The sequence below is a fragment of the Nyctibius grandis genome, chromosome 8, assembly GCF_013368605.1.
Source record: "Nyctibius grandis isolate bNycGra1 chromosome 8, bNycGra1.pri, whole genome shotgun sequence".
NCBI classification, from domain to species: Eukaryota; Metazoa; Chordata; class Aves; order Nyctibiiformes; family Nyctibiidae; genus Nyctibius; species Nyctibius grandis.
Genome location: NC_090665.1, coordinates 48,318,132 through 48,331,468, shown reverse-complemented (window position 1 = coordinate 48,331,468; position 13,337 = coordinate 48,318,132). Strand labels below are relative to the sequence as shown.

Genomic DNA, 13,337 nt, shown 5'->3' with positions numbered 1-13,337 from the left:
AAGGATTTGTGGGACCAGGGTTACTTTTGCCTTTGATTTCCACGCAAAGGCGGCTGGGCTGAATCCTTCTCAGCTTAATTGCCCAGGTAAATCACTTTAGTTTCAGAAGCACAATTAAACTTTGGTGTAACTTCATTCATTTCAACAGCTCTTCTCCTGGGAATAACTGGACGCCCAGCACTGGGAGCTGGGAAGAGCTGACACTCACCTGCCCCTGTGACAGAACCAGAGTCCAGACGGAAATCATTTACACGCAGGAGGGAAATTACTCATGTGTGTATACTGCAACCAGGTCAAACAGCAAATGTGTAACGCTTTTGCCTGCACCTCTGGTTGCTCGAAGGGAGTGGACGTGACACTCATGCGTTACTGCAGATTTTAAAAAAAATGAGATTAATCTCATTGCCTGTGCTTGAGAAACTAGAAGTATTTGTAAACACCCAGCTCTCCCTTCCTGGCACGGGTACCTTGTTCCCTAACCCTTAGGCAGAGGGAACTCCAGGAGCAGGGATTTTGCCTGAGCACAGGCAGAGCTGGGGCTCACAGGGTGTGATCCTGGGTGCCCCGGGACAGCGGTCGCTGCCAAACCTGGACACCCTCCGCTCACTCCCGAGACGGGCAGGGAAGCAGAGCTCCAGCACACGAGCACCTTGTAACTCGCTGAAGGTAATTTTTCATTACTCTGTTTTTTCCCCAAACTACATTTGGAAAAGCTGCTGGTTCTGGAGTGCTGGAGCACTTTTGTTGTTTCTTTAGAAGTTTGCAAGTCATAGAATCATAGAATCAGAGACTGGTTTGGGTTGGAAGGGACCTTAAAGATCATTCAGTTCCAACCCCCCTGCCACGGGCAGGGACACCTTCCACCAGACCAGGTTGCTCCCAGCCCCATCCAACCTGGCCTTGAACACTGCCAGGGAGGGGGCAGGCACAGCTGCTCTGGGCAACCTGGGCCAGGGTCTCACCACCCTCACAGCAAAGAATTTCTTCCTCAGATCTCATCTCAATCTCCCCTCTTTCAGTTTAAAACCATTCCCCCTCGTCCTGTCACTCCATGCCCTTGTAAAAAGCCCCTCTCCTGCTTTCCTGTAGCCCCTTCAGGCACTGGAAGGTGCTAGAAGGTCTCCCCGGAGCCTTCTCTTCTCCAGGCTGAACAGCCCCAGCTCTCTCAGCCTGTCTCCAGAGCAGAGGGGCTCCAGCCCTCTGAGCATCTCCGTGGCCTCCTCTGGACTCGCTCCAGCTTACAGGAGCAGTGACCTGATCGTTTATCTGTGCTCTGATGTTACATCACTTACAGAAAGGACTGGGTTGAACAAATTTGCAGCTGTCCTTGTTACTTCATAATTTCTATTGATTTTCCTTTCTGAGCACTCACATGAAGGATGATGGGAAGGTGCATTTAAATGTTTAAAGAAAAAAAATGAGCCCATTTCACACTAATCAGTACTAAAGGAGAATGTTTGCAGACACATTTCAGTGCCTGAAGAAAAGTGGAAGGGTTGCAGTCAACGATCAGTCATTAAAAAAAAAAATCAAATGCTTTTGCAACTCCTTCTAGTTCTTGTTTCCTAAAACAATATGGTTTTTAATGGGCTAGAAACTATTTTTAATGAGATACAAAGTACTATTTGTTTTTTTCGGGGTTTTGTTTTGTTTTCCCTTCAGCTTATTTTTTAAACCAAAAAGTAAACACACGGTGATGAAATCTCCAATTTCACATCAAAGGGGAGTTGATTTATATATATGTTCAAAGGAAGACTTTAAAGGAGTAACATCATGACCAACTTGTTGGCCTTATGTTATTAGAATAATTTAAAACTCCACAATGTAAATGTTGATAAATAAATAGCACGTTGCCATAAATCAGCATGTGGCTGCTCATGAAAGCAATAACATATATCTGATGTAGACAGAACAATATTCAGATTTTACCCCATAAAGTTTAGCATTTCCGAAAGCAGCAGAACCTCCCTTGGGTGGGACGTATTTATGCAACGTGGGGCTTAAAAAGTGATGAAGTGGAACCTGAAGCAGGATTGTTAGCACCGGTATGTTTCCAGCTCATTTCCAGACAAATGAGACTTGAAATATGCAAATTGCATTAAAAACCCGGAAAGGGAAAACTCCCTGTAGGATCCTGCCCAAGGAAAGCGCTGTGAATTAGCACCGCTTCGAAACGATGCTGAATTTCCTTATTTAAAAGCAGGCTCGGGGCATGTTACTCACTTTGCTGGGAACTGGTAAGGTAGAAGAAAAACCCCCCCTGCACCCGCTGCTGGGGAATTGGTAAGGTCATGGAGAAACCACCCCACTTACTTTCCTGAAAATGAATGTGTCATGTGTTTATAAGGTGTGCCCGCCTGAGTTTTTGTTGGCACGGGGCAAAAATGCCTGCCGTACCCTGCAGCGCCAAATCTGCTCACCACCTCCTCACAGACTGGTTTGGGTTGGAAGGGACCTTAAAGCCCATCCAGTTCCAACCCCCTGCCACGGGCAGGGACACCTTCCACCAGACCAGGTTGCTCCAAGCCCCATCCAACCTGGCCTTGAGCACTGCCGGGGAAGAGGCTCCTCGACTGGGGCAGTCCTGCAGCATCTATTGCCGATGAATTCAAGCCTCAGCGTATCCAATACCATTGTGTTTGGTACCCAACAGCCCTTGCTTTAGATTTACATTTGTTTGGATTGATATAAAATATCAGGAGTGAGAGAATTTAAGATTTCATGCTGCGTGGTGTGACAGAGCACACACTGTGTCTCCACAGGTGGAAAAACCGTGGCAGCGGGGTATGGCTAAGGCTGCAGCTTGAACTGAAGCTTTGGGTTCCTTTGGAGGAGGCTCAGGTCGGTTTCTGCTTCATCCTAAATGCTCTTCCTATACTTAGGACTAGATCTCTTCCAGCCAATTAATAACATGCAACTATATTTGGAGTCTACATGTCAGCTTAGCACCTCAAGAAAGATGTTGAGGTGTTGGAGCGAGTCCAGAGGAGGGCAACCAAGCTGGTGAAGGGTCTGGAGGGTCTGACCTACGAGGAACGGCTGAAGGAGCTGGGGGTGTTTAGCCTGGAGGAGGCTCAGAGGTGACCTTAGTGCAGTCTACAACTACCTGAAGGGAGGTTGTAGCAGAGTGGGAGTCGGCCTCTTCTCCCGGTCAACCAGCGCTAGGACAAGAGGACACAGCCTCAAGCTTCGCCAGGGGAGGTTCAGGTTGGCCATTAGGAAGCATTTCTTCTCAGCAAGGGTCATTAGCCATTGGAAGGGGCTGCCCAGGGAGGTGGTGGAGTCACCATCTCTGGAGGGGTTTAAGAAAAGCCTGGCCATGGCACTTAGTGCCCTGGTCTAGTTGCCATGGTGGTGTCAGGGCAATGGTTGGACTCGATGAGCCCAGAGGGCTCTTCCAACCTCATTGATTCTGTCATTCTGTATGGATTTCCTCACCAGTAAGTACCAAACTGCACACAGCAAGAGCTCTCAACCAGACAGCAGCTCAGCAGCGAGCCCCTGGGAACTGCACTCTCCCTCCACCATTAAAAGGTCCATCCTATACAGTAAAAAAATTGCACTGTAAGGAGGAAGGATCACACAAACGGCGAGTTACAGGCAAGGGGTAACTCCGGAGACTCCCACCACCTTTTCTAGAGCAGCTGAGCACAGCGTGGTGAGCATTCAGCCCCAGCTGAAGGCTAGGAAGCAACAGCAAAATTAAAACCTACAGCAGCTTGTTTGTTGACATAAAGTTGATTAAAGAAAGACCTGATGCAGCTGACAACATCTGCGGCCTCGAGAGCAGCTCGCGCTCCAGAAGGCTGCAGATCTCCGACCGAAATCTTCTGTCAGTCACACCCATGCAAACCACACTGATGAAGCCTCGAGTGCCAGAGGAAGCCAAACGACTACGTAAAGAGAGCCCACAAACCGGCGAGCCTCCCCAGCCGCTCGCCCCCGCCAGGGCAGGCAGAGGCACCCCTGCTGCTGGGGGGTCGGGGGGGACCACGAGGAGATGCTGGATGAAATGTGCCTGGATTATATTTTCACTCTTCAGCCAAAAAAAAGGCAACTGAGAGGGCAGCGCACTTATTTAACGAGAGCAATGCAATTAAACATGGGATTTTGTTAATCGTATGAAGCAGCAATTTAAATTTCATTTAAATTTGAGTCAGGCTCTGCAGCCATCCTTTAGGCAAATCCAGCTGGGGTTTTTACCTGAGTAGGAGAACAGGCTTTGGAAAACTCAAAGAACTTTGTGCCCCGAGATGACTTTTCCAAGGTGCCCATGATGAGAAAAACTCTGGCAACTTTTAATCGACAGAAGTCTGCTTCAGAAAGCCCAGGATGAAGAGTAAGTCCTGGGGAAGAAGTCAGCGTAGCTCTACAACACAGTATCCCCCCAAAAAACAGAATCACAGAATCAACCAGGTTGGAAGAGCCCTCTGGGATCATCGAGTCCAACCATTGCCCTGACACCACCATGGCAACTAGACCAGGGCACTAAGTGCCATGGCCAGGCTTTTCTTAAACCCCTCCAGAGATGGTGACTCCACCACCTCCCTGGGCAGCCCCTTCCAAACCTGGCAGCTGGTCCTGCCAAAATGCAAACGAGCCTAATGCAAGCACCAAAACCATACGGAATACACTAATTAATGTAAATATATTTAAATGAAAAATCCTTCTCACATAGAGATAGGCAAATGATTTGCAGAGTGATTTTCATGCTGCATTTGCCCAGCTGTGCTAAACCAGCGGCAAGGTGCGGCGCTTCTCATTTGTTTCCTTTAAACACAGAGCAAAGGCTTTAATCAGAGGGATCTCTCCCTCTAAGAGCTCTGATGGATGAGCCTCCAAACCAAGACATCTCCACAACATGTTTTGGCTTTGATAACACAACATCTTTCAATTAAGTTTCACTTAGTGCAAATATTTTGATCACCAGCTGCCCCACCAAAAGGAGTTGCTCTGCACCTGGGTAACAAACGAGGAGTTTGGAGTCAGGCTGTGGGAACTGGCCTGGTCCACAAAATCAGGGTGCCCTTGTGCCCAGGAAAGCCAATGGTATCCTCAGGTGCATTAGGAAGAGTGTGGCCAACGGGTCAAGGGAGGTTCTCCTGCCCCTCTACACGGCCCTGGTGAGGCCATATCTGGAGTAACTGTGTGCAGTTCTGGGCCCCCCAGTTCAAGAAAGACAAGGAACTACTGGAGAGAGTCCAGCGAAGGGCTACAAAGATGATCAGAGGGCTGGAGCACCTCTCTTATGAGGAGAGGCTGAGAGAGCTGGGGCTGTTCAGCCTGGAGAAGAGCAGACTGAGAGGGGATCTTATCAACGCTTACAAATACCTTAGGGGTGGGTAACAAGAGGAGGGGACCAGACTCTTCTCAGTGGTGCCCAGTGACAGGACAAGGGGCAACGGGCACAAGCTGAAACATGGGAAGTTCCATCTGAATATGAGGAGGAACTTCTTTGCTGTGAGGGTGCCAGAGCCCTGGGACAGGCTGCCCAGGGAGGGGGGGAGTCTCCTTCTCTGGAGATATTCAAAACCTGCCTGGACACGACCCTGTGCAACGTGCTCTGGGTGACCCTGCTTTGGCAGGGGTTGGACGGGATGATCTCCAGAGGTCCCTTCCAACCCTTAACCATTCTGTGACTCTGTGATTAGGACCGCTCCAAGGATTAGATCCTACTTTGAAATCCTTCACAGCCCGCTCCCCTCCTAAGTGATGCTTCTCCTCTGAGATTTCATGCGTCTCCACTATCCTCACTTCACTTCCAGAGAGGTCACTGCTCCGAACAGTTAGTCACTCTCTAGTCCTGCCCTCAGATCATGATTCATTTTGAACCTGCCTGTGAGCTATTATTTATTTAAGCCCCACCCTAATGTGTTCTAACATAGAAGTCTGAGAATGCAGAACTTTAAAACCCATCACATCCCAGTACAAGCAGAAATGTTTAAAGGACACACTAGAAGGACCTGGGCACTGTTGTGTCCTGGAGGATGGCAACTCCCCAGAAAGGCTCCCGGGAAGATGGATTTGAAGCCAGATTCAAACCCCAACGTCTTCACCTCTGCTGTGGCTACCAAGATGTGCACCAGCAGCACGTAGGGTGCATGGCCATGGGATCATCCTCCTACGGGCTTTTCCCACCCATTTACTGCACCAGTCCCAGAAGATGAGAAAGCATCTGCCACACCCTCCTAGAGCAAAGGGACTGGGAATCTCCAACCATGGCACTGGTTCCTGGTGCTGTGCTGGCACTTTTCACAGGCAATGGTGCACCTTTCCAATACTTCATTTTTTTAATATTTGAATCAGTTTCACTAAGATATCTGGAAACTGGAAGCCCAGAGGGCTTGCAAGACCAATCTATGAGATTGTTAAATAAGCCTCCGTATGGCCAACTATTCCACCCCACTCTTATGACATATTTGATACAATTAGAATGGCTTATTTTAGTGGCCAAAGAGCAAGGGAGGAGGAATAGGATGGATACAGAGACAGCTACCCTAAAAGTCCATTTATGATAGTGATGAGAACTGATACACAGAATCACAGAATGGTTTGGGTTGGAAGGGACCTTTAAAGGCCATCTAGTCCAACCCCCCTGCAGTGAGCAGGGACATCTTCAACTAGATCAGGTTGTGCAGAGCCTCATCCAACCTGACCTTGAATGTTTCCAGGGATGGAGCATCTACCACCTCTCTGGGCAACCTGTTCCAGTGCTTCATCACCCTCGTTGTAAAAAATTTCTTCTTTATATCTAGTCTAAATCTACCCTCTTTTAGTTTAAAATCATTACTCCTTGTCCTAGCACAACAGGCCCTAACTAAAGTCTGTCCCCATCTTTCTTATAGGCCCCCTTTAAGTACTGGAAGGCTGCAATAAGGTCTCCCCGGAGCCTTCTCTTCTCCAGGCTGAACAACTCCAACTCTCTCAGCCTACACAGGAGATGACTCGGACCCAGCTCCCCAAGTCTTGAACATCCCTGAGGAGCTTTGAGGGGTTTCACAGCCTGGGGACAGAGCCACCATCCAGAGCTGGCTCCTCCTCACCCCAGCAGGCTTCACTGCAACCTCATGTCCACTACTCCCAAGGGTCCCCGCTCAAAAAACCTGCCATGTGTAGCCTGGCCTTAAGAAAGACAGTGCCCTGTCCTCTAGAAGAAGGATATCCTCAACACAAAATGCCATCAGATAAAAGAAAGATCGAGTGAATATCCCTAACTTCAGGTATAACCAGGTCCTTGATCACCTAGTGTCCTGCTCTGCAGACAGCAGCTGGATGTCTAAGAAACAGTTAACTGCTGCGGGGCACACTGACCTCAAACCCAACATGGGCAACGACCTCAAACCCCACACGGGCAAGGTACACGTTCGTTAGGGCTCTGCAGGGAGCAGCTCTGACAGCCCACCACACTCCAGACAGCTCTCCCAGGCGCTCGGTCGCAGATCCCCGTTTCCACAACGCGAGTCCCCGGGCGAGGGGAATACCGGCGTGTGGAGCTCAGTGATTCATCCCGGCTTGTAAAAACAGGAGACGTGGAAGCCTCTTTGTTTCGCTGGCTGCTGCACAAGCGAACAAGCCCCTCTTTGTGCGGCGCTCGGTTATTTTAAAGCATATTAAACAAAGGAAGTTACAGCAACAGCAAGAGAAAGACTAAACAGCTCGGCACCACTTAAAGGGAAACATCACGTAGGAAGAGGACACGACTCGGGGCTGACGGACTGGCAGGAGAGAGGCGAGCGTGGAGGCTGTGCAGCCCCGCACATACGCTGCTGGCACTCGGCCCCGCGCCGCGCTCGACCTCCACCACGGACCTCAGGAGTTTACATTAGTGTCCAGATGTTTATTTAGCCGCTGTCTCCTGAAAGCTAGGTGCGGCCTTGCTCCTCTTTTCTGACCGAAATGCCCTTTGAAATACAAGCAAAATGAAAGTCATGTTTATCTTAGTGGCTCCGGGCTCACAAGCCACCAAGATAGGAGGGCAGAGCTGCCCTGAGCTGAAAACGGCCTTGGGGGGCAAGATTTGAGTCGTGTTATTCAGCAGGGCAGTAACAGAGACGTCTTCAAGAGTCGAAATAAGAGAGTTTAAGGATTTACTCTGCAGTGTTTGTAGCTGCACAGGCAGTGCTGGCGGGGAAGGGTCCCTCAGGGAACGGTCTGGGGAGAGAAGTGGGTTTTGAAAGTTGCAAGAGCACAAGGCAGGCACCCTGATGACAACACCTCTGTCAACTCAAAACCAGAATATCCCCACAGACGACAAATTATGTTATCTGTCCATTTACTTACTCGATGGACTGCAAAAGCTCTACGTAAGACTGGTCTGATTTAAGGAGACGGCAAGGCACTGCTTAGGTCCATTCAGGTAGAACCATTTTATGCGTGATCTGGGCTGTACCCTGCATGGACAGGCAGGCAGCTCTTGAGAAATAATACATTTTCTCCATCCCTCATTTCTATGATATTTTGGGCCCACGAAAACTTGGGAGCTGGCAAGACCAGGGAAAAATAATTGCCCCTTTTTATGACCTGGGGGATGCACTGAGCACGTCCTCCCCCAGATCCTAAACGCTATATTAGGTAACAGAGCCGAGGGGGACCTGTGCTTCCTGTGCACCCTGTTACAGGGTGGCCACCAAGAGAGAAAATCCCCCCTCTTTATCAGCAGGCCCGTGACTCACAAATCCTTCCGAGACACAGCAGTTGCCTGAGCTGGAGGCTGGACAGGGTGATAAATGCAGGGAAAAAAAGACTATATATATTATAATAATGTAAACACACGTGGACTGCTTCTATGGGCAGCACCGAGTGCCTACAGAACTTCACAGGAAATTTTGGTTCATCGCAAAGCTGCAGTGCCATACCCTGCTCACAGTAAAAGATTAGTATAATGTTAGGAAAATAAATCCCCTTCACGTGGGTTGCATTCTCTGGTTGCATTCTCTGCAATCAGGTAGTTTTTTCTCTAATTTAGACAATTAAGGGCACTGTGCATGGTCAGTTGTTCTTCAGCAGAAGCTCAGAGCTGGAGCAGTGAGGGACTCGGGGCTGGTTTGTGGATCAGGCACTGCTCTCTCTGGTCATGCGTCAGGACTCACGGACGCCCACGACAGCACACCCGGGGCACAGAGGTCCCCCCTTTGCCAGCTTTATGTCCCATCCCTGCTCGTAGGACCGTAGGGTCCCACTGTGCAAGCAGCACTGCTCCCTTGGCTCACACTGATGGCAGCGCAATCAGGCTCGTTAGCTCACAGTAAGATTAGCCGCTCATTTCCTCACTCCTCCTGTAATTAACTCACGTCTTAAAAAAGTATACGCACATGTTTTAACTGATGTTTTCCGAAAACCATCAGCTCACAGCCAGGATGCCGGCCTGCATGGCGCTTCCCCCCAGCGATTCCTTCTGGGTGCAAGGACTTCTGAGAATCCCCCGTGCGAACACGTCTGCCGAGATCCTCCCTCTCTGCCTGCTGTTGTTGCAACTCTGGATTTTCTAAACTACGTCTGTCAGGAAGGAGACAGGAAATTCGAGTCACACTTGCAACAGCTGTGCCATGCCTACTATCAGCCTCCACTGACGTAGTTTGGCTTGGGTGGCGCGGGGCCAGGAACTCGGCGAGAGCGGAGGTCAGGAAGATAGGTCACTGTTTATACTGCTCTTGCACTTGGGAGCACGCTGAGCCTATTTGCTTTCTTCCTATCTCTACTGTTTCTCTTTCCGTTTTTCTTTAATAACGTGGAGCCCAAGCATCCTGTTTTCAAAACATCTCACTCTCTCGCTATTTACCGGTGACAATTTTAAATGCCTTTGACCGAAGCTGGCAGCTGAGTGAGATCCTCTGAAAAAACCTGACCAATTAAGGACCGTCGCAGCCTCCTCCCCAAGATGCACGTTTCCAACCCAACGGCTCCTCGCGCTGTAACATCGCTCTGCAGATTGTACATCTGCCACCAAAACCCCCAAACTAATTTGTGTCAATATTTACTGCTGATGAGGAAAGGAAAGCGAGGTGTGAGGCCGTTTTATGCTTTTCTTTCACAGATGAAAACGATACTGGAAGTTGACCAAAAAACGCAGACATTGCAGAAACTGGTGATGAAAAAACAGTTTCAGGAACCTTTTGCTCGACCCAGCTGTAAGCCATTCGCACACAGAGGGATCACAACTTTTAATTAATACAGTAAGCAATTTAGTCTTTCACCTTCACGAGTCCAGATTTGGCACTCAGTGAAAAAAAAATTAATCTCAAAACGAAGGGCATCAGCGTCCACGCTGGAGGTGCAGCCTTCTCTGTAGCCTCAACCTTTCTCAACTTTCACCCTGGCTTCCCTCAACACAAACTCAAAAAAAAAAAAATATATTCCTTTCTTGAAAGCTCGGTCTATAAAACTTTTATTGCTTCCTTCGCCCCTGCACGTCGCGGTAATCACTAACAGAGGAGGAAGCTGAAATAACACGGGATTTCTCTGCTCAACTTTTTCCATAAAATCAGTTTATGATTCAGCATTTCTGATTTCATTAATTTCCAATTAGGAAAAAAATAATAACATCGGGTTCGCGCAGTACAACTCAGAACTGGGTTTAATCATGGCAACTGGTCAAAGGCGGCCACAGCCCTCACCCCAAAGCCGGAGCAGGGACTGCCTGACCCGCTCCATCCTGCCACCACCGCACCAAAGCCTGGCTACAGAAACCGTGCTCCAAAATCAAACCCCAGGGCCGGGGAGCAGCAGCCTGGCCCGGAGGTGCCCCGGGCAGCGGCTGGATGCGGGCGGGGAGGCGGCCCCGGGGCAGGGAGCGGCTCCAGCCCTCCCGCAGCAGGGAGGCGAAGGCAGCGCTGGCTCGGGGAGATGCTGAAGCGAAATTGGGCTGCGGTGCTTTGGCCGGGGAGGGGGAGCAAGAACAGCACCTTGTAAAAGTTGCACAAAGGCGTTCAGCCCTCGCCTTTCGCTTGCTTTCCTCTCTGCTGCTTCTCAGTATCCTCCCGGGACTCTGTTCTCCCCCCTGCTTTTCTGCCTTTTAGCACAGCGTACTTTTCTTACTTCATTTTAGCACCTTACTCCTCGCAGAACAACTCAAAACTCCCCTTTCGCTCACGGCGCATTAAAAACTAAAAGAAAAAGGGTCCCCGGAGGCGGGGGGGGCAGCTCCCCTCGGAGCTCCTTCCCCACGCACAACCTTTGCCTTCGCACCCTGGCAAGCGGTGCCGAACCAGCCCCACCACATGAAAAACCCAATTAAACGCTTCCCGAAAAGACAAAACAGCAATAAAAATAACGCACCACAACGTTTAGAGTTTGCCGTCATTACGGACAGACAACAATAAAGATAATTGACTTTTGGAGTGATAAGTTTGTTAAATACGGGCGTTTTCACGGTGTTTCTGGTAATATCGGCTCCGGCGGGACCGGCGCTCATTGAAACCTCTTCAGAGGGAGAGACCAGCTCTCTCTGGCCATGCCTCTGCGGGGGAATCCCGCACCTCCTCCCCCGGGGACCCGGGGTACAGCCGGGCAGGCGGCCGCCGTGCCCCGCATCCCCCCCGCCGCCCGGCTCACCTTGTTGGATGCCATCTCGCTGACGGAGCGGTAGGTCTGGATGGTCTCCAGCTGATCCAGGCACCAGTCGAGCTCCTCCAGCGTCTCCATGGCCAGCTTCTGGTAGGGCTCCTCTGCGAAGAGGCACACGGACATGTAGTCGGGCTGGCGCGGCGGCGGCCTCTCCATGCCGGGGCCGCCCGCGCCGCCGCCGCCGGAGGTGCCGCACCGCTCCCTCATCATGCGCCCGCCGCCGCGCTCCCCTCGCCGCCGGCGAGCAAATCCCCGCCCGCCGCTGGCACCCGCCACGGCCCCGGCCCCGGCCCGCCCCGGCCCTGCCCCCCGCGGCACGGGGAACCGGGCGCCCCCCGGGCAGGGCCGGGCTGCGGCTCCGGGAGCGCCGCCCCCCACCCCCCGCTCCCGGCTGCTGCGGGGGCCCGGGCCGGCGGCCTGTGCCAGCCCCTCTCCCCGCCCGGCTGAGCCCCTGCGCCCTGCCGGAGCCGGCTCCCGGGCTGCTCCCCAATCCCACCAGTCCTGCTCCCCAGCCCTGCTCCCCAGCCCCACCAGTCCTGCTCCCCAGCCCTACCTGGTCCTGCTCCCCAACAACCCTGCTCCCCCATCCCACCAGCCCTGCTCCCCAGCCCCACCAGTCCTGCCCCCCAACAGCCTGGCTCCCCAATCCCACCTGCGCTGCTCCTCAGCCCCACCTGGTCCTGCTCCCCAAACCCACCAGCCCTGCTCCCCAACCCTGCCTCATTCCTCAATCCCACCCACACCGCTCCCCAGTCCCACCAGCCCCACCTGGCCCTGCTCCCCAACCACACCAGCTCTACTCTCCAACTCCACCTGGTCCTGTTCCCCAACCCTGCCTCATTCTGCTCCTCAATCCCACCCACACTGCTCCCCAGTCCCACCGGCCTTGCTCTCTAATCCCGCCTGGTCCTGCTCCCTGCCAACCCGTTTCTCAACCCCACCTGGTCCTACTCCCCAACCCCACCTGGTCCCACTCCCCAATCCCACCAGCCCTACTCCCCAACCCCACCTGGTCCCAATCCCACCAGCCCTACTCCCCAACCCCACCTGGTCCCACTCCCCCATCCCACCAGCCCTACTCCCCAATCCCACCAGCCCTACTCCCCAACCCCACCTGGTCCTGCTCCCTGACCCAGCCATCCCTCCTCCCCCTTGGTCCTGTCTCCCCAACTCCACTGGCCTTGTTCCCTACCAGCCTTGACCATCAACTCCACCAGCCCTGCACCCTACTGGTCCTGCTCCCCAGTGCCATCCGCCTGTCTCCCCAGCAGGCCCTGCACCCCAAGCCTTGCCAGCCCTACTCCCCAACCCCACCAGCCCCTGCTCCCACCGAGCTTAACTCCTTGACCCTTCCAGCAGGACAACGTGCTCCTGAGCCTCCCTCAGCGTAAAAGTTAAGGTTTACATAAGCAGATACAGTGAATCATAAAATCTCCCCATGAATGCAACTGCTTCTCACAATACCAGTGACATATGCTTACCCCATAAATCTGTCAAAGTTAATGAATTCAGCATTTCTAATGGCACTGACTGAGCAGGTAACAGTGACATCAGAGGGCAGGATTGCTATGACATACGCTCAGCAAACTATCTGCTGGAGAGCACATACTCTATACACACATGCCCCATCCATGTGCATGCCACTGCCCATCTCAGGCTGCCTGGGACTGCACGGGGTGTGCTCCCCTCTTCATCATTCACCATATCCATAAAGCAATGAACATCATTAATAAGTCCTGTATAGAGAGCGTACGTTCGATGTTTGAAGTGACATG

General features: G+C 51.9%; 1 protein-coding gene across 4 annotated transcripts in view; it reads right to left on the bottom strand.

The window, feature by feature from the left end:
- The window catches only part of PDE4B (phosphodiesterase 4B), a 199,088-nt gene that overhangs the window by 18,656 nt on the left and 167,095 nt on the right, over positions 1-13,337 (bottom strand). For 3 of the 4 annotated variants that reach the window (XM_068406303.1, XM_068406304.1, XM_068406305.1), the window contains one exon: positions 11,551-11,663. In XM_068406303.1, the coding sequence (XP_068262404.1) occupies positions 11,551-11,663 (113 nt within the window). Of the gene's footprint in view, positions 1-9,311; positions 10,113-11,550; positions 11,664-13,337 lie in introns of those variants that run through there. The other variant, XM_068406306.1, reaches the window with a different exon arrangement.